This window comes from Lagenorhynchus albirostris, chromosome 6, assembly GCF_949774975.1.
Source record: "Lagenorhynchus albirostris chromosome 6, mLagAlb1.1, whole genome shotgun sequence".
Classification (NCBI taxonomy): domain Eukaryota; kingdom Metazoa; phylum Chordata; class Mammalia; order Artiodactyla; family Delphinidae; genus Lagenorhynchus; species Lagenorhynchus albirostris.
Window position 1 is genome coordinate 108908063 of NC_083100.1, and position 20490 is coordinate 108928552.

Here is a 20490-nt window from a genome sequence, read left to right on the forward strand (position 1 = left end):
CACCAGAGCAACAGCCAGCTCTACCCACCGGCAGTCCATCCCATCAGGAGACATGCAAAAGCCTCTTAGATAGCCTCATCCACCAGAGGGCAGACAGCAGAAAGAAGAACTACAATCCTGCAGCCTGTGGAACAAAAACCACATTCACAGAAAGATAGACAAGATGAAAAGGCAGACGGCTATGTACCAGATGAAGGATCAAGATAAAACCCCAGAAAAACAACTAAATGAAGTGTATATAGGCATCCTTCCAGAAAAAGAATTCAGAATAATGATAGTGAAGATGATCCAGGACCTTGGAAAAAGAATGGAGGCAAAGATTGAGAAGATGCAAGAAATGTTTAACAAACATCTACAAGAATTAAAGAACAAACAAACAGAGATGAACAAGACAATAACTGAAATGAAAACTACACTAGAAGGAATCAATCGCAGAATAACTGAGGCAGAAGAATGGATAAGTGACCTGGAAGACAGAATGGTGGAATTCACTGCTGTGGAACAGAGTAAAGAAAAATGAAAGAAAAGAAATGAAGACAGCCTAAGAGACCTCAGGGACAACATTAAACGCAACAACATTCGCATTATAGGGGTCCCAGAAGGAGAAGAGAGACACAAAGGACAAGAGAAAATATTTCAAGAGATTATAGTCAAAAACTTCCCTAACATGGGAAAGGAAATAGCTACCCAAGTCCAGGAAGCACAGAGAGTCCCATACAGGATAAACCCAAGGAGAAACACACCGAGACACATAGTAATCAAACTGGCAAAAATTAAAGACAAAGAAAAATTATTGAAAGCAGCAAGGGAAAAACGACAAATAACATACAAGGGAACTCCCATAAGGTTAATAGCACACTTCTCAGCAGAAACTCTACAAGCCAGAAGGGACTGGCATGATATACTTAAAGTGATGAAAGGGAAGAACTTAAACCAACATTGCTCTACCCGGCAAGGATCTCATTCAGATTTGATGGAGAAATCAAAAGCTTTACAGACAAGCAAAAGCTAAGAGAATTCAGCATCACCAAACCAGCTCTACAACAAATGCTAAAGGAACTTCTCTAAGTGGGAAACACAAGGGAAGAAAAGGACCTACAAAAACAAACCCAAAACAATTAAGAAAATGGTCATAGGAACATACCTATCGATAATTACCTTAAATGTGAATGGATTAAATGCTCCAACCAACAGACACAGGCTTGCTGAATGGATACAAAAACAAGACCCATATATATGCGGTCTACAAGAGACCCACTTCAGACCTATGGACACATATAGACTGAAAGTGAGGGGATGGAAAATGATATTCCATGCAAATGGAAATCAAAAGAAAGCTGGAGTAGCAATACTCATATCAGATAAAATAGACTTTAAAACAAAGAATGTTACAAGAGACAACGAAGGACACTACATAATGATCAATGGATCAATCCAAGAAGAAGATATAACAATTATAAATATATATGCACCCAACATAGGAGCACCTCAATACATAAGGCAACTGCTAACAGCTATAAAAGAGAAAATCGACAGTAACACAATAATAGTGGGTGACTTTAACATCTCACTTACACCAATGGACAGATCATCCAAAATGAAAATAAATAAGGAAACAGAATCTTTAAATGACACAACAGACCAGATAGATTTAATTGATATTTATAGGACATTCCATCCAAAAACAGCAGATGACACCTTCTTCTCAAGTGCACACAAAACATGCTCCAGGATAGATCCCATCTTGGGTCACAAATCAAGCCTCAGTAAAGTTAAGAAAACTGAAATCATATCAAGCATCTTTTCTGACCACAATGCTATGACATTAGAAATCAATTACACGGGAAAAAAACGTAAAAAACACAAACACATGGAGGCTAAACAATCCGTTACTAAATAACCAAGGGATCACTGAAGAATTCAAAGAGGAAATCGAAAAACAGCTAGAGACAAATGACAATGAAAACACGACGATCCAAAACCTATGGGATGCAGCAAAAGCAGTCTTAAGAGGGAAGTTTATAGCTATACAAGCCTACCTCAAGAAACAAGAAAAATCTCAAATAAAAAATCTAACCTTACACCTAAAGGAACTAGAGAGAGAAGAAAAAACAAAACCCAAAGTTAGCAGAAGGAAAGAAATCATAAAGATCAGAGCAGAAATAGATGCAATAGAAACAAAGAAAACGATAGCAAAGATCAATAAAACTGAAGGCTGGTTCTTTGAGAAGATAAACAAAATTAACAAACCATTAGCCAGACTCATGAAGAAAAAGAGAGGCCTCAAATCAATAAAATTAGAAATGAAAATGGAGAAGTTACAACAGACACCACAGAAATACAAAGCATCCTAAGAGACTACTACAAGCAACTCTATGCCAATAAAATGGACAACCTGGAAGAAATGCACAAATTCTTAGAAAGGTATAACCTTCCAAGACTGAACCACGACGAAACAGAAAATATGAACAGACCAATCACAAGTAATGAAATTAAAACTGTGATTAAAAATCTTTCAACAAACAAAAGTCCAGGACCAGATGGCTTCACAGGTGAATTCTATCAAACATTTAGAGAAGAGCTAACACCCATCCTTCTCAAACTCTTCCAAAAAATTGCAGAGGAAGGAACACTCCCAAACTCATTCTATGAGGCCACCATCACCCTGATACCAAAACCAGACAAAGACACTACAAAAAAAGAAAATTACAGACAAATATCACTGATGAATATAGATGCAAAAATCCTCAACAAAATACGAGCAAACAATCCAACAGCACATTAAAAGGATCATACACCATGATCAAGTGGGATTTATCCCAGGGATGCAAGGATTCTTCAGTATACGCAAATCAATCAATGTGATACACCATATTAACAAATTGAGGAAAGAAAAACCATATGATCATCTCAATAGATGCAGAAAAAGCTTTTGACAAAATTCAACACCCATTTATGATAAAAACTCTCCAGAAAGTGGGCATAGAGGGAACCTACCTCAACATAATAAAGGCCATATATGACAAACCTACAGCAAACATCATTCTCAATGGTGAAAAACTGAAAGCATTTCCTCTAAGATTGGGAACGAGACAAGGATGTCCATTCTCACAACTATTATTCAACATAGTTTTGGAAGTCCTAGCCACGGCAATCAGAGAAGAAAAAGAAATAAAAGGAATACAAATTGGAAAAGAAGAAGTAAAACTGTCACTGTTTGCAGGTGACATGATACTATACACATAGAATCGTAAAGATGCCACCAGAAAACTACTAGAGCTAATCAATGAATTTGGTAAAGTTGCAGGATACAAAATAAATGCACAGAAATCTCTTCCATTCCTATACACTAATGATGAAAAATCTGAAAGAGAAATTAAGGAAACACTCCCATTGACCACTGCTACAAAAAGAATAAAATACCTAGGAATAAACCTACCTAGGGAGACAAAAGAACTGTATACAGAAAACTATAAGACACTGATGAAAGAAATTAAAGATGATACCAAGAGATGGAGATATATACCATGTTCTTGGATTGGAAGAATCAATATTGTGAAAATGACTATACTACCCAAAGCAATTTACAGATTCAATGCAATCCCTATCAAATTACCAATGGCATTTTTTACAGAACTAGAACAAAATATCTTAAAATTTCTATGGAGACACCAAAGACCCCGAATAGCCAAAGCAGTCTTGAGGGGAAAAAACGGAGCGGGAGGAATCAGACTCCCTGACTTCAGACTATACTACAAAGCTACAGTAATCAAGACAATATGGTACTGGCACAAAAACAGAAACATAGTTCAATGGAACAAGATAGAAAGCCCAGAGATAAACCCACGCACCTATAGTCAAGTAATCTATGACAAAGGAGGCAAGGATATACAATGGAGAAAAGACAGTCTCTTCAATAAGTGATGCTGGGATAACTGGACAGCTACAGGTAAAAGAATGAAATTAGAACACTCCATAACACCATACACAAAAATATACTCAAAATGGATTTGAGACCTACATGTTAGACCAGACTCTATAAAACTCTTAGAGGAAAACATAGGAAGAACACTCTTTGACAGAAATCACAGCAAGATCTTTTTTCATCCACCTCCTAGAGTAATGGAAATAAAGACAAAAATAAACAAATGGCACCATATGAAACTTCAAAGCTTTTGCACAGCAAAGGAAAACATAAATAAGACGAAAAAACAACCCTCAGAAAGGGACAAAATATTTGTAAATGATTCAACAGACAAAGGATTAATTTCCAAAATACATAAACAGCTCATGCAGCTCAATATTAAAGAAACAAACAACCCAATCTGAAAATGGGCAGAAGACCTAAGTAGACATTTCTCCAAAGAAGACAGACAGATGGCCAAGAAGCACATGAAAAGCTGCTCAACATCACTAATTATTAGAGAAATGAAAATCAAAACTACAATGAGGTATCACCTCACACCAGTCAGAATGGCCATCATCAGAAAATCTACAAACAACAAATGCTGAAGAGGGTGTGGAGAAAAGGGAAACTTCTTGCACTGTTGGTGGGAATGTAAATTGATACAGCTGCTATGGAGAACAGTATGGAGGTTCCTTCAAAACTAAAAATAGAATTACCGTATGATCCAGCAATCCCACTACTGGGCATATACCCACAGAAAACCATAATTCAAAAAGATGCATGCACCCCAATATTCATTGCAGCACTATTTACAATAGCCAGGTCATGGAAGCAATCTAAATGCCCATCGACAGATGAATGGATACAGAAGTTGTGGTACATATATACAATGGAATATTACTCAGCCATAAAAAGGAATGAAATTGGGTCATTTGTTGAGACATGGATGGACCTAGAGACTGTCATACAGAGTGAAGTAAGTCAGAAAGAGTAAAACAAATATCATATATTAACGCATGTATGTGGAACCTAGAAAACCGGTACAGATGAACCGGTTTGCAGGGTAGAAGTTGAGATACAGATGTAGAGAACAAACGTATGGACACCAAGGGGGGAAAGCAGCAGCGGGGGTGGGGATGGTGGTATGCTGAATTGGGCGATTGTGATTGACATGTATACACTGATGTGTATAAAGCTGATGACTAATAAGAACCTGCTGTATACAAATAAAATAAAATTCAAAAATTAACAAAAAGCAATTAATACTAAACTTTCTTTGGGTTATTTGTATGGAAATATGTTAATATAAATGTTTCAGACATTACATGAAATTCCTAAAAATCTTATATGTTCTTGTATAATGTTATAAGTCATAATTCTAGTTATTATTTTAAAATGTATATCTCAGAAATAACTAAATTTCTTTGTCAAATCCATTATTATGAACTTTCATCAAATCTTTAACCGTGGTCATTTTTAAGTCTTTTGTCATTTACAGACAGTTCTGGGTGTACTCTGATGCTTTTGCAAAAATGTTCCTATAAAAGGGTTTCATCTTCAAGGAATTCATGGAAAAGACTCTGACAAGCACAGGTTTCTGGTAACTGACTATACTGCTGAACTGAATGAATAAGCATTTTCAGAACTCTAATGGAAAACTGATGAATTCATAAAAGTGCTAACAAAAGATCAAGATGAAAAAAAATTAATTACATGGGACTGAGTGAACTGATGAGGATGATTATAATTTTTGTGACTTTCTGTTTGAATAAAAAATATATATCTGTTTAAAAACAACAAACCTTGATTTAACTATGTTCTAATAATACAGAAGAACAGGGCACCTATTCAGTTAAGAACGAGCACCCTGAATTACCCATTATTTTAAATAGTCAACTTTCAATTACCTATTGCAATTTTTAATATAAGGTCAACCTAATCCCTGGACTATATGTATTATTAAGAAATAAAAATAAATCTAACCTAAGTGAAATACACACACTTAGGATGTAAATATGCCACAACTGCTAAAAATAAGCTTACAATGTACACAAGAAAATAAACAAATGTGACTTGTGAATTATCTATTATACTGAGTTACCTATTACACTCTTTTTCTCACTGCAAATATATATCAGTTTGTTACTGGAGACTAAAGAAGCCAACAGTAGTTTTTTTTTTTAAACAAAAGGACCTTGCAATCAACTTGCAAAACTGTAGTTTGACTTTGCCAAATGTTAATCATGTTCTATATATTTTGTTAACAAGTCTTTAAATTAGAAATATCTTTGTTCTGATAGGTTCTAGAACCCCACAAGAAGGAGGCCACATTTTTAAGAAATGTGGTGAAGAAAATTTAAGAAATTTTCACCGGATTTTTCTCTCCAACAGAAATTGGTAAGACTTGGGAAGAAGGTAAGAAAGGAGAAATGACAAGCTAGCAAAAGATGTATTAATGTCTCTTTCTTTGTTAAATCATCTCTTTCACTTGTTTTTCCCTCTTAAAAAAATAATCTTCATTATTAACAGAAACAACTTCTGTGGATATTGTTTCCTTAATGCAAATTCCTTGAGGAAAGCAACCTCATAAAAATAAAAACAAGATCTTATGTTTGTGGAGTATGTAATGTGTTCACACGTGCATTGTTTAATCTAATCTCGCACAGCCTTAGAAACAAACAGGATTAGCAGTCCCACACTGCACAACAATCAACATTTACTGCACACATGCACCATGCCTAAACGATAAGGATTTAGAAATAAAACAACATCCCCTGTGCTTTATGAACACACTGTCTCGCCAGGGTAAATCAGTAATAGATGTAGATGCCAATTAAATGGGAGGAAGGGCTCTGAGAAATCTCAGACTCTTGGTGGCCTGGCAGAGAGAACTGGACCTTTGTCCAAGGGCACAGAAATGGCAACTAACAAAAATGAAATCTGAGTCTGTGCCCTTTCCACTCCCCAACACCCAGTGTGTTCAATCCCATAGAGTGTAGCAATACTGCAGGACAAGGACAGGTGAGAAAGTAACACTTCAGCCTTTCTTGTCAAACACAAAGTGGCAGATTGTTAAAGAGCCAAATAAAGACAGTCAGTTGAAATCTATCAAAGCCATGGCGGTTCTCTAATTTCTTCACAGATAAATGTATCATTTTTCCTGTCAATTCATCTGAGTAGTATAGAAATAACAGGACAAGAGAATGTTAATAAGGTAGAATAATATGAGAGGTACATTATCCACTACCATGGAAAAACAAAAAGAAAAAGGAACAAGGAAGAAAAACAAAATCAACTGGAAAACAATGTTTAAAATGGCAATAAATACCCATCTATCGATAATTACCTTAAATGTCAATGGACTAAATGCTCCAATCAAACGACATAGAGTGAAAGGCTGGATAATAAAACAAGAGCCTACAGTATGCTGCCTACAAGGGACCCACTTTAGGGTGAAGGACACACATAGATTGAAAGTGAGGGGATGGAAAAAGATATTTCATGCATGGAACCATAAAAGACCCAGAACTGCCAAAGCAATCCTGAGGAAAAGGAACAAAGCAGGAGGCATAACCCTTCTAGACTTCAGACAATACTACAAAGCTACAGTAATCAAAACGGTGTGATACTGGTACAAAAACAGACATATGGATCAACGGAACAAAATAGAGAGCCAAGAAATAAACCCACACACCTACAGTCAATTAATCATTGACAAAGTAGGCAAGAATACAAAATGGGAAAAAGTCTCTTCAGCAAGTGGCGCTGGGAAAGTTGGATAGCTGCATGTAAATCAATGAAGTTAGAACACACCCTCACGCCATGTACAAAAATAAACTCAAAATGGGTTAAAGACTTAAACATAAGACAATACACCATAAAACTCCTAAAAGAAAACATTCTCTGACATAAATCATACCAATGTTTTCTTAGGTCAGTCTCCCAAGGCAATAGGCAATAGAAAAATAAACAAATGGGACCTAATCAAACTTACAAGCTTTTGCACAGCAATGGAAACCAGAAACAAAATGAAAAGACAATCTACAGAATGGGAGAAAATATTTGCAAATGATGCAACCAACAAGGGCTTAATTTCCAAAATATACAAACAGCTCATACAACTCATCAATAAAAAACCAAACAACCCAATCAAAAAATGGGCAGAAGACCTAAATAGACATTTCTCCAAAGAAGACATACAGATGGCCAATAGGCACATGAAAAGATGCTCAACATCACTAATTATTAGAGAAATGTAAATCAAAACTACAACTAGTACCACCTCACACCGGTCAGAGTGGTCATCATTAAAGTCTATAAATAACAAATGCTGGAGAGGGTGTGAAGAAAGGGGAACCCTCCTACACTGTTGGTGGGAATGTAAGTTGGTGCAGCCACTATGGAAAACAGTATGGAGGTTCCTCAAAAAACTAAAAAATAGAACTACCGTATGATCCAACAATCCCACTCCTGGGCATATATCCGGACAAAACTATAATTCAAAAAGATACATTCACCCCTATGTTCATAGCAGCACTATTCACAATAGCCAAGACATGGAAACAACCTAAATGTCTACTGACAGAGGAATGGATAAAGAAGACATGGTACATGTATACAATGGGATACTACTCAGCCATAAAAAAGAACGAAACAATGCCATTTGCAGCAACATGGATGCAACTAGAGATTATCACACTAAGTCATCAGAAAGAGAAAGACAAATACCATATGATATCACTTATATGTGGAATCTAAAATATGACCCAAATGAACCCTATCTACAAAGCAGAAATAGACTCACAGACATAGAGAACAGACTTGTGGTTGCCAAGGGGGAGCAGTGTGGGGGAGGGATGGACTGAGAGTTTTGGAGTTAGTAGATGCAAACTATTACGTATAGAATGGATGGGCAACAAGGTCCTACTATATAACACAGGGAACTATATTCAATGTACTGGGATAAACCATAATAGAAAAGAATATAAAAAAGAATGTATATATATATGTATAACTGAGTCACTCTGCTGCACAGCAGAAATTAACATAACATTGTCAATCAACTATACTTCAATTAAAAAATAAACAAATAAAACAAAACCAAAAATTTTTTAAAGCTACTTCAGGCAAATGAAAAGGACAAGAAAGCAGAGGTGGAAATACTTATATCAGACAAAATAGACTTTATAACAAAGGCCATAAAGAAAGAAAGGACACTATATAATGATAAAAGGCTCAATACAAGAAGAGGATTACACTCACTAACATATATGCACCCGGGACTTCCCTGGTGGTCCACTGGTTAAGAATCCGCCTTCCAATGCAAGGGACGTGTGTTCGATCCCTGGTCAGGGAACTAAGATACCACATACTGCGGGTCAACTAAGCCCATGTGCTCTACAGCCTGCGCCCCACCTACTGAGCCCGCACGCCACGAGAGAGAAGCCCGTGCACTGCAACAAAGAGCCGATGCAGCCAAATTAATTAATTAATTAATTAATTTTAAAAAACATATAGCACACAATATAGGATCACATAAAAACACAAAACAAATACTAACATACATAAAGGGAAGAAATTGACAGGAATATATTATTTACCACCGTGATGATTAACAGTCAGATATTTTGATGATTTCATGATCTAAAACTGATCTTTTAAAATAACTTACATGGAACACAAGTTTGAATACACACCCACACCACGCAAAAAGGGAAACTATATGTAGCTATGCTAACTTTAAGTGGTATCTGCAGGCTGATTCAAGTTTAAGGTTATATTTCAAGGCATGATACTTTGAAAGCCATGAAAGACGAAAGTGGAGAAGTTTCATATTTAATTAATCATGCTTTTTATTCCTCTCTCTTATTCAATATTTAGTATGTAAATTCTTTAAGTCCAATAAATCAAAGTACTTTCCACTCAGTGTCTTTAACTTCTGCTTGACTACCCCTTGTGACCTCACAATTAGTCTCTGGATATTAAAATGCATACACACGGTGAAGATTGTGATTTCAAAGTATTTTAGGTCAGAAGTTGCTCTACCAAATGGCAGCAGAATTAAAAACCACTCCAAAAATGATCTAGGGTAATAAAAAATTTATGCTTTAAAAATGTCTGCACCAATTAACAGAAATATTTATTAGGTGTATTGTAATTCTCAAGTGAAGTCTCAAATGCAAAGTTTGGTGAGTGGCACTATGCTGAAGGTTAATAACTGTACCATCTTTATAATAAATAATGAAACCTAGCTTCTCGCCTTATTACTACATTTTAAAATCAATAATTGCAACATATAAAATTACTATGTAACATGCTCAAGTTACTGGCATCTAAAATGTTAAACCTCTTCTTATAATTCCTAGTCTTTAATCATTTCTTCTTTTCTGATTACCTGACAAAGAAATTCATCTTAAACAGTTTGCCAAACATGCTATTCCTCACAAATAGGAGGAATATACAATTCATACACTTCCCTACACAATTACAATTTAATGATATCCTAGAATTCCTATATTTCTAAATAACTTCCATAGTGGTTTTTATATACACAGAGTAAATTCATTTTTGAAAACCAAATTTAAAATTCACATCAATATAAAACTAATGTGAAATTATACTAATATATATCTTAAAAGACTAAGAAAAATTGGTTACCATATTTATAGTTTCTGAATGGTGGTGGCAGGCTGGTCCTCAAAGGGATATCTGTAAGAGAAAGATTATTTTTATTATAAAATATTCAAATAGACATAGTATTAAATGAATTAGCATTTTATTATACAATAGCGTCTTATACATTTGAAATATACAGTATGTATGTGGGAGACATTATTATATAGTTGATGTTCATTTAGCACATGAATCTGAGAACCCCTTGGGGGGGTTAAGTTAGTAGTGGAAACCAATGATCTAGAACGATCTTAATACTCTTACCAAATTTCAGACAACCTACCATGTAACAACTCTAACTCAGCAAAGAAAACAGAACAAAAACAAAGTAAAAAAAATTTTTAAACAGTGTCCCAAATAGTAGAATTAGTTTTAAATAATAATTAAACCACAACCCCTACAGAGGGCAATTAAGTAACATATATCAAAATTACATATGCATATACCTTTTGACCTAGCAATTCCACCTGGAGAATTTACCATAGAGGTATATACTTTGCACACTCTTGTGCATGTGTGTATGAAACGACCATACATACAAAGGTACTAACCGTAGCACTGTTCGCAATGCCTGGAAAAATCCAAATATCCTTCAATGGGGGTACTTGCTAAATAAACTATAATATGCCCAAACAATTAAACATATTTTTCAACTGTAAAAAACAAAAAAGGATAAGGAAGAAGCTCTATACTAATATGATAAGATCTTCAAGATATGTCAAGAGTAAAGGAGGCATAAGGCAGAGCCTTATTTTTAGTAAGCCACCTTTTAAGTAAAAGGGGGTAAAAATAAGAATATATGTTTGCATTTGCTTATATTTTCATGGGAGGGAGCAAGATGCACTGGTCAGATAGAGAGCAGAAGTGGCAAGGACAGGGGTCTCCCTGGTGGCGCAGTGGTTGAGAATCTGCCTGCCAATGCAGGGGACACGGGTTTGAGCCCTGATCTGGGAAGATCCCACATGCCGCGGAGCAACTAGGCCCGTAAGCCACAATCACTGAGCCTGCGCGTCTGGAGCCTGTGCTCCGCAACAAGAGAAGCAGCGACAGTGAAAGGCCCACGCACCACGATGAAGAGTGGCTCCCGCTTGCCGCAACTAGAGAAAGCCCTCGCACAGAAACGAACACTCAACACAGCCATAAATAAATAAATAAATAAATAAAAGAAAAAGGAAGATTAAAAAAAAAATAATAAAATAAGTGGCAAGGAGACTTCTCACTCTATTCCTTTTTACATTTTGATCTTAAAACCACAGGAGTGTGTTATCAAAGAAAACTCTAAAAAATCCCACACATCTGAACTAGGAAAACTGTTTAAGTACATTTACCTTTTAAAGGTCAAATACATACCAATATTAAAATATAATTTATTCATTTATGTTATATGCATTTAAACTACCTACTACCAAATATTCCAGATACAGGGTAAATAAGAAGTTACCAAGACAAGTCACCACTCTTGAGAGCACATGCTCCCTGTGACTCCTGTAAAAAGCTACTGAGTTGGCCAAAAGGTTCTTTTGGTTTTTTCTGTAAGATGGCTCTAGTAGCACTTAGTTGTCTTTAACTTCATTCAAAACAATTTTGTTAGATTGTATTGTGACAGCTGTCATATCAGAGTGCATTTTTTAAAAAACTTATCAAAATTGGTGAATTTTTGTGTAACCATTTTAATACTGAAGATGGAAGAAAAATGCAACATTTTCAGCATATTATGCTTTACTATTTCAAGAAAGATAAAAATGCAACTGAAACGCAAAAAAAAAAATGACTTGTACGGTGTATGAAGAAGGTGCTGTGACTGATCGAACTTGTCAGAAGTGGTTTGTGGAGTTTCGTGCTGGAGATGTCTCGCTGGATGATGCTCCATGGTCGGGTAAACGAGCTGAGGTTGACAGCGATCAAATCGAGACATGAACTGAGAACAATCAACGTTATACCACACAGGAGATAGACGACATACTCAAAATATCCAAATCAAGCGCTGAAAATCATTTGCACCAGCTTGGTTTTGTTCATTGCTTTGATGTTTGGGTTCCACATAAGTTAAGCGTAAAAAACCTTCTTGACCGTATTTCCACATGTGATTCTCTACTTAAACGTAATGAAAATGTTCCGTTTTTAAAACAAATTGTGACGGGCGATGAAAAGTGGATACTGTACAATAATGTGGAATGGAAGAGATCTTGGCACAAGCGAGATGAACCACCACCAACCACACCAGAGGCTGGTCTTCATCCAAAGAAGGTGATGTTGCGTATATGGTAAGATTAGAAGGGAGTCCTCTATTATGAGCTTCTTCCAGGAAACCAAACGATTAATTCCAACTAGACCAACTGAAAGCAGCACTTGACGAAAAGCATCCAGAACTAGTCAACAGAAAATGCATAATCTTCCATCAGGATAATGCAAGACTACAAGTTTCTTTGATGACCAGGCAAAAACTGTTATAGCTTGGCTGGGAAGTTCTGATTCATCCGCCGTACTCACCCAGACACTGCACCTTCGGATTTCCATTTATTTCAGTCTTTACAAAATTCACTTAATGGAAAAAATGTCAATTCCCTGGAAGACTGTAAAAGGCACCAGGAACAGTTCTTTGCTCAAAAAGATAAAAAATTTTGGGAAGATGGAATCATGAAGTTGCCTGAAAAATGGCAGAAGGTAGTGGAACAAAATGGTGAATACGTTGTTCAATAAAGTTCTTGGTGTAACTGAAAAATGTGTCTTTTATTTTTACTTAAAAACCAAAGGCACTCTTTGGCCAACCCAGCATGTTCACAGCCAGGGCTATGGTCTCACCAGCCGACATTAGAATCACCCAGCCCGCTGCACCAGTAGATCAGACTCACAGCAGGCCAGTCCCAGGCATGTTTAAACACAAGACAAAAACCTGTTGAGATGATTCTTTGACAAACAAAATCACAGGAGGCCAACCAGATGACAGGAGTAAATGAGGCTGGGCAAACAGGAGGGGACTGTGAGGTACGAGCAAGCATCCCGTTAAAGGGGGCTGCAGCCCATACATTCTAATCTGTTGCGCTAAAGTCTGGGGGATCAGGTGAACTTTTCTGACTTGAAAATACTGTAGGCCAAAGGAAACCTGTCTGAAGTCCAAATTTGCCTGCCTGACCCCCATCTGAAACGTCTGCCTTAGGCTTAGCAGAGCACAGACCCTCATTTTATCTTTTGTTTCTCACTTACTTATGAATTCTGGGCCAAAGAAGTATTGACTAAACATCGGAAAGGAGAATTAAATTTAATTTATTGCCATTTATATCCCCTGAACTAGGCAGCGAAAACCCCTGAAGAAAGGGCTGAGGTACAGAACGGATAGCTCAACGAAACTGTTTTCACTTAGAGATGTCTACAGTCAAGACACCAAATCACTGCCTTACGTTTGGTCTAGATTTCTGAGAGGAGAGACAAGGACAAAGGCGAACAGGAGCCCCTTTTCTCTTTCTCTCTTTAGATCTCAGCTCAACTGTCACCTCCACAAAGAGGCCTCCCCTGACAGCCCTACTAAAACAGGGGTCTTCTCTCACATTCTTCCCTTCATAACATTTTTTACAATTATAGTTTTGTCTGTTTACTTAGTTTGGTCTCTCTTTCCTATTAATTCATAAATTCCTGGAGATTAAGACACAGTGGCCTGTCTTCCCAAAACCTACGACAGTGCCTGGCACATTACAGGTTAATGAATACTGGTTCCAGTGAGAGCAAGTACTACAGCCTATTTTCTTCATCATGTTGCCAGTACCTAAAAGAGTGCCTGGCACATGGCAGGTGCTCAAAAATATACATGAGTGAATATGTATCGTTTAATCCCTTTAATCGGCAGGTAAGAACCCTGAGGTCTCAGGAAGGCAGGTGGTCAGCACAAAGCATCAAGAACCAGGACTAGAATCCAGCCCTCCCAACTCCCATCTGCTGCACTAAGAAGGGTAGGATAAAGCTGGTATCTTCCGTGGTGGCAAAAGAAAAGATTAGACGTTAAACACATTATGGTGAGAAAAAGGCTTTACATATAAAAATGCTCGAAGAGGAGGAGAAAAAGAACAAACACTTCCTTATGAAAAAGGGTGTTTCCCATTTTGTACCACTACGAATAAGGCTATGAGTATTCATACGTGGACAGACATTTTCATTTCACCTACAAGTGGAATTGGCTGGATTGTAGGGTAGGTGCATGTTTAACTTGTTAAGAATTTGCCAAATCATCTTCCAAAGTGGTACCTTTTTAACATTCCCACTAGCAACATATAAGGAGTTCCAGTTCTTCCACATCCTAGCTGAAAACTAGTTTTTAATTTCTAAAATTTTTTCATTTTAGTCATGTTAGTGGGTGTGTTATGCTCTCACTATGGTTTTAATTTGCATTTCACTAAAGACCAGTGATGATGAGTATCACTGAATATGCTTATTTGTCATCCATACATTTTCTTTGATGAAGTGCGTGTTCAAATATTTTGCCCATTTTTAATTAGGTTGTATGTCTTATTACTGAGTGGTAACAGCTTGGTTTCTTTTCTAGTTATTATTATTCTAGACACAAATCGCTTGTTTATATGTTTTACAAAGTCTTTCCAAGTCTATGGTTTGCCTCTTCATTTTCTTAAGTATATTTTAAAAAGCAAAACTTTTTAATTTTGATGAAGCCTAAGTTTTTTTCTTTTTTGTTTATTGTGCTGTATTAAGAAATTTTACCAAAATCAGTCCCTAAGATCTTCTCTTATGTTTTCTTTCAGAAGTTTTATGGTTTCAGCTTTCAAATTCAGGTCTTGAACAAAAATTGTTTTTGTGTATCGTAGGAGGTAAGAGTTGAGTTCATTTCTTTGCATATGGATATCCAGTTGTTCCAACACCTTTTTAGAAAGAGGACCTCTTCCCCCTAAAATGCCTTGCTCAAAAACCAATTAAACATATACGTGTAGGACTATTTCTGGACTATTTTTCATTGATATATATGCCATCTATATATCAATACCACACGCACTATCTTGCCTGATATAGCATTATAGTAATAAGTCATGAAACCAGATAGTGTTAAGTCTTCCAACTTTTTGTGACTTATTTATATATTTATATATTATAGGTCTTTTTTATTTTCCTTATAATTTCTGAACAAGTTAGAATAACTTGTTTATAAACTTTAGGATAAGTTTGACATTACCTGAAGGAAAAAAGAAAGTCTGTTGAGATTTTCATTGGCATTGGAATCCACACATTATTTTGAGGAGTCATGGTGTCTTAACCATATCGAGTTTTCTGATCTATGAACACAGTCTATCTCTCCATTTACTTAGGTCTTTTAAAATTTCTCTCAGTGATGTTTTGGAGTTTTCAGTGTAAAGTTCTTACAGCTCTATCGAATATACACTAAGTATTTCATATTTTTTGATGCTATTACTCTTTTTCAGTTTCCAACTATATATTGCTAGTAATACAATTAATTTTTGTATATTGATTTATATCCTTCAACCTTGCTAAGCTCAACTTACTAGTTCCAGTACTGTTTTTATAGACTCCATAGGATTTTCTACATAGATAATCATGTCACCAGTGAATAATGACATTTTCTTTCTTTCTAATTTGGATGCCATTTATTTCTCTTTCTTGTCTTACTGAACTGGCTAGAACCTCCAATGCAGTGTTGAATAGAAGTGATTTCTAAAAAACACCATGCCTGCTTCCTTATAATAGGAGAAAAGCCCTCAGTTTTTCACCATTAAGTATGATGTAGGGTATCAGTTTCTCATAAATATCCTTAATCAGGTAGAGAAAGTTCCCTTCTATTCCTACTTTACTGAACGTTTCTAACAGAAGTGGATGCAGCATTCTGTCTTCATCTATTGAAATAAATACATGGTTTTCCTTTCTTAATCTATAATATGATGAATTACACTGAATGATTTTTGAATGGTAAACCATCCTTGCATTCCTAAGATAAACCCCACATGGGCATAATGTATTATTCCTTTTTAAATACTGTTGGACTTGACTTGCTAAAATTTTATTAAGAATTTTTACATCTTTATGCATAAAAGTTATTGGTTGTCTGCTTCTTTTTTTTTTCTTTCCTAATTGCTTTCTCTGATTTTGATATCAGGATAAGGATGACCTCAGAGAATGAGATAATAATAATAATTCCTTTTCTTTTATTTTCTGGAAGAGTTTCTGTAGAATTGAGATTATTTCTTCCTTAAATGTACAGTAGAATTTACCAGTGAAGCCATCTGGGACTGGAGTTTGCTTTGTGAAAATGTATTTTAGTTACGGTTCATTTTAAAAAACAGAATTATTCAGGTTGTTTGTTCCTGTTTAGTGAGATTTGGTAGTTTGGGTTGAGTCTTTCAAGGAATTTTTCCATGTACCTAGGATAACATATTTATGGCACAAAGTTGTTAAAAATGTTCCTGTATTATTCTTTCAAACTCTGTAGAGAATTGTAGTGATATAACAACTCTCACTCCTAATACTGATAACCTGTGTCTTCTCTCTCTCTTATTTTTTTCCTGATTAGGCTGGCTAGCACTTTATCAATTTTATTAACCTCAAAGATCAGCTTTGGCTGTTATTGATTTTCCCTATAGTTTTTCTATTTTCTGCTATGATCTTTTTTATTTCTTTTATTCTGCTTACTTTGGGTTTAATTTGCTTTTATTTTTCTAGTTTCTTAACATAAGGGCTGAAATCACTGATTTGAGACCTCTTCTCTTTTTTACATTAGGCATTTTTAGTACCATAAATTTTCCCCAGTACTGTTTCACCAGATTCCCACAAATTTTGAAAAATTGTGTATACATTTTTATTCAGTCCAAAATAGTTTCCCTTTTCTCTGCTTTTATCCATAGGTTATTTAGAACTGTGTTATTCAGTTTCCAAGTACCTGGGGATTTTACAGAGATATATCTGTTACTGATTTCTAACCTAATTCCACTGTGGTCAGAAAACAACAGTACAGAGGAAGACACTGGAACTCACCAAAAAAGATACCCCACCTCCAAAGACAAAGGAGAAGCCACAGTGAGACAGTAGGGGCGCAATCACAATAAAATCAAATCCCATAACTGCTGGGTGGGTGACTCACAAACAGGAGAACACTTATACCACAGAAGTCCACCCACTGGAGTGAAGGTTCTGAGCCCCACGTCAGGCTTCCCAACCTGGGGGTCTGGCAACAGGAGGAGGAATTCCTAGAGAATCAGACTTTGAAGCCTAGTGGGAATTGATTGCAGGACTTCAACAGGACTGGGGGAAACAGAGACTCCACTCTTGGAGGGCACACACAAAGTAGTGTGTGCATCGGGACCCAGGGGAAAGAGCAGTGACCCCATAGGAGACTGAACCAGACCTACCTGCTAGTGTTGGACGGTCCCCTGCAGAGGCAGAGGGTGGCTTTGCCACACTGTGAGGAAAAGGACAGTGGCAGCAGAAGTTATGGGAAGTACTCCTTGGTGTGAGCCCTAGCAGAGTCTGCCATTAGCCCCACAAAAGAGCCGGAGTAGGCTCCAGTGTTGAGTCGCCTCAGGCCAAACAACCAACAGGGAGGGGACCCAGCCCCACCCATCAGCAGACAAGCGGATTAAAGTTTTACTGAGCTCTGCCCACCAGAGCAACAGCCAGCTCTACCCACCACCAGTCACTCCCATCAGGAAACTTGCACAACCCTCCTAGATAGCCCCATCCACCAGAGGGCAGACAGCAGAAGCAAGAAGAACTACAATCCTGCAGCCTGTGGAACAAAAATCACATTCACAGAAAGAGAGACAAGATGAAAAGGCAGGGTGCTATGTACCAGATGAAGGAACAAGATAAAACCCCAGAAAAACAACTAAATGAAGTGTATATAGGCATCATTCCAGAAAAAGAATTCAGAATAATGATAGTGAAGATGATCCAGGACCTTGGAAAAAGAATGGAGACAAAGATCGAGAAGATGCAGGAAATGTTTAACAAACATTTACAAGAATTAAAGAACAAACGGATGAACAATACAATAACTGAAATGAAAAATACACTAGAAGGAATCAATAGCAGAATAACTGAGGCACACAAGAATGGATAAGTAACCTGGAAGACAGAATGGTGGAACTCACGGCTGTGGAACAGAATAAAGAAAGAAGAATGAAAAGAAATGAAGACGGCCTAAGAGACCTCAGGGACAACATTAAGGGAAACAACATTCGCATTATAGGGGTCCCGGAAGGAAAAGAGAGAGAGAAAGGACCAGAGAAAATATTTCAAGAGATTAAAGTCGAAAACTTCCCTAACATGGGAAAGGAAATAGCTACCCAAGTCCAGGAAGCGCAGAGAGTCCCATACAGGATAAACCCAAGGAGAAACACACCGAGACACGTAGTAATCAGACTGGCAAAAATTAAAGACAAAGAAAAGTTATTGAAAGCAGCAAGGGAAAAACGACAAATAACATACAAGGGAACTCCCATAAGGTTAACAGCTGATTTCTCAGCAGAAACTCTACAAGCCAGAAGGGAGTGGCATGATATACTTAAAGTGATGAAAGGGAAGAACCTACAACCAACATTACTCTACCTGGCAAGGATCTCATTCAGATTTGATGGAGAAATCAAAAGCTTTACAAACAAGCAAAAGCTAAGAGAATTCAGCAACACCAAACCAGCTCTACGCAAATGCTAAAGGAACTTCTCTACGTGGGAAACACAACAGAAGAAAAAGACCTACAAAAACAACCCAAAACAATTAAGAAAATGGTCATAGGAACATACATATCGATAATTACCTTAAATGTGAATGGATTAAATGCTCCAACCAACAGACACAGGCTTGCTGAATGGATACAAAAACAAGACCCATATATATGCTGTCTACAAGAGACCCACTTCAGACCTACGGACACATACGGACTGAATGTGAGGGGATGGAAAGAGATATTCCATGCAAATGGAAATCAAAAGAAAGCTGGAGTAGCAATACTCATATCAGATAAAATAGACTTTAAAATAAAGAAAGTTAAAAGAGACAAGGAAGGACACTACATAATGATCAAGGAATCAATCCAAGAAGAAGATATAACTATTATAAATAAATATGCACCCAACATAGGAGCACCTCAATACATAACGCAACTGCTAAGAGCTATAAAAGAGGAAATCGACAGTAACACAATAATAGTGGGTGACTTTTACACCTCACTTACACCAATGGACAGATCATCCAAAATGAAAATAAATAAGGAAACACAACCATTAAATGACACAACAGACCAGATAGATTTAATTGATATTTATAGGACATTCCATCCAAAAACAGCAGATTACACTTTTTTCTCAAGTGCACACAAACATGCTCCAGGATAGATCCCATCTTGGGTCACAAATCAAGCCTCAGTAAATTTAAGAAAACTGAAATCATATCAAGCATCTTTTCTGACCACAATGCTATGAGATTAGAAATCAATTACAGGGGGAAAAAAACCCGTAAAAAACACAAACACATGGAGGCTAAACAATATGTTACTAAATAACCAAGGGATCACTGAAGAATTCAAAGAGGAAATCAAAAAACAGCTAGAGACAAATGACAATGAAAACACAACGATCCAAAACCTATGGGATGCAGCAAAAGCAGTCTTAAGAGGGAAGTTTATAGCTATACAAGCCTACCTCAAGAAACAAGAAAAATCTCAAATAAAAAATCTAACCTTACACCTAAAGGAACTAGAGAAAGAAGAAGAAACAAAACCCAAAGTTAGCAGATGGAAAGAAATCATAAAGATCAGAGCAGAAATAGATGCAATAGAAACAAAGAAAACAACAGCAAAGATCAATAAAACTAAACGCTGGTTCTTTGAGAAGATAAACAAAATTAACAAACCATTAGCCAGACTCATGAAGAAAAAGAGAGGACTCAAATCAATAAAATTAGAA

The 20490-nt window shown here is 36.5% G+C and overlaps 1 protein-coding gene across 8 annotated transcripts in view; it reads right to left on the minus strand.

The window, feature by feature from the left end:
- C6H2orf76 (chromosome 6 C2orf76 homolog) overlaps positions 1 to 20490 on the minus strand; it is a 94310-nt gene that overhangs the window by 16332 nt on the left and 57488 nt on the right. For all 8 annotated transcript variants that reach the window (XM_060153029.1, XM_060153028.1, XM_060153021.1 and 5 more), the window contains one exon: positions 10565 to 10615. In XM_060153029.1, coding sequence (XP_060009012.1) covers positions 10565 to 10615 — 51 coding nt within the window. The remainder of the gene's footprint in view (positions 1 to 10564; positions 10616 to 20490) is intronic.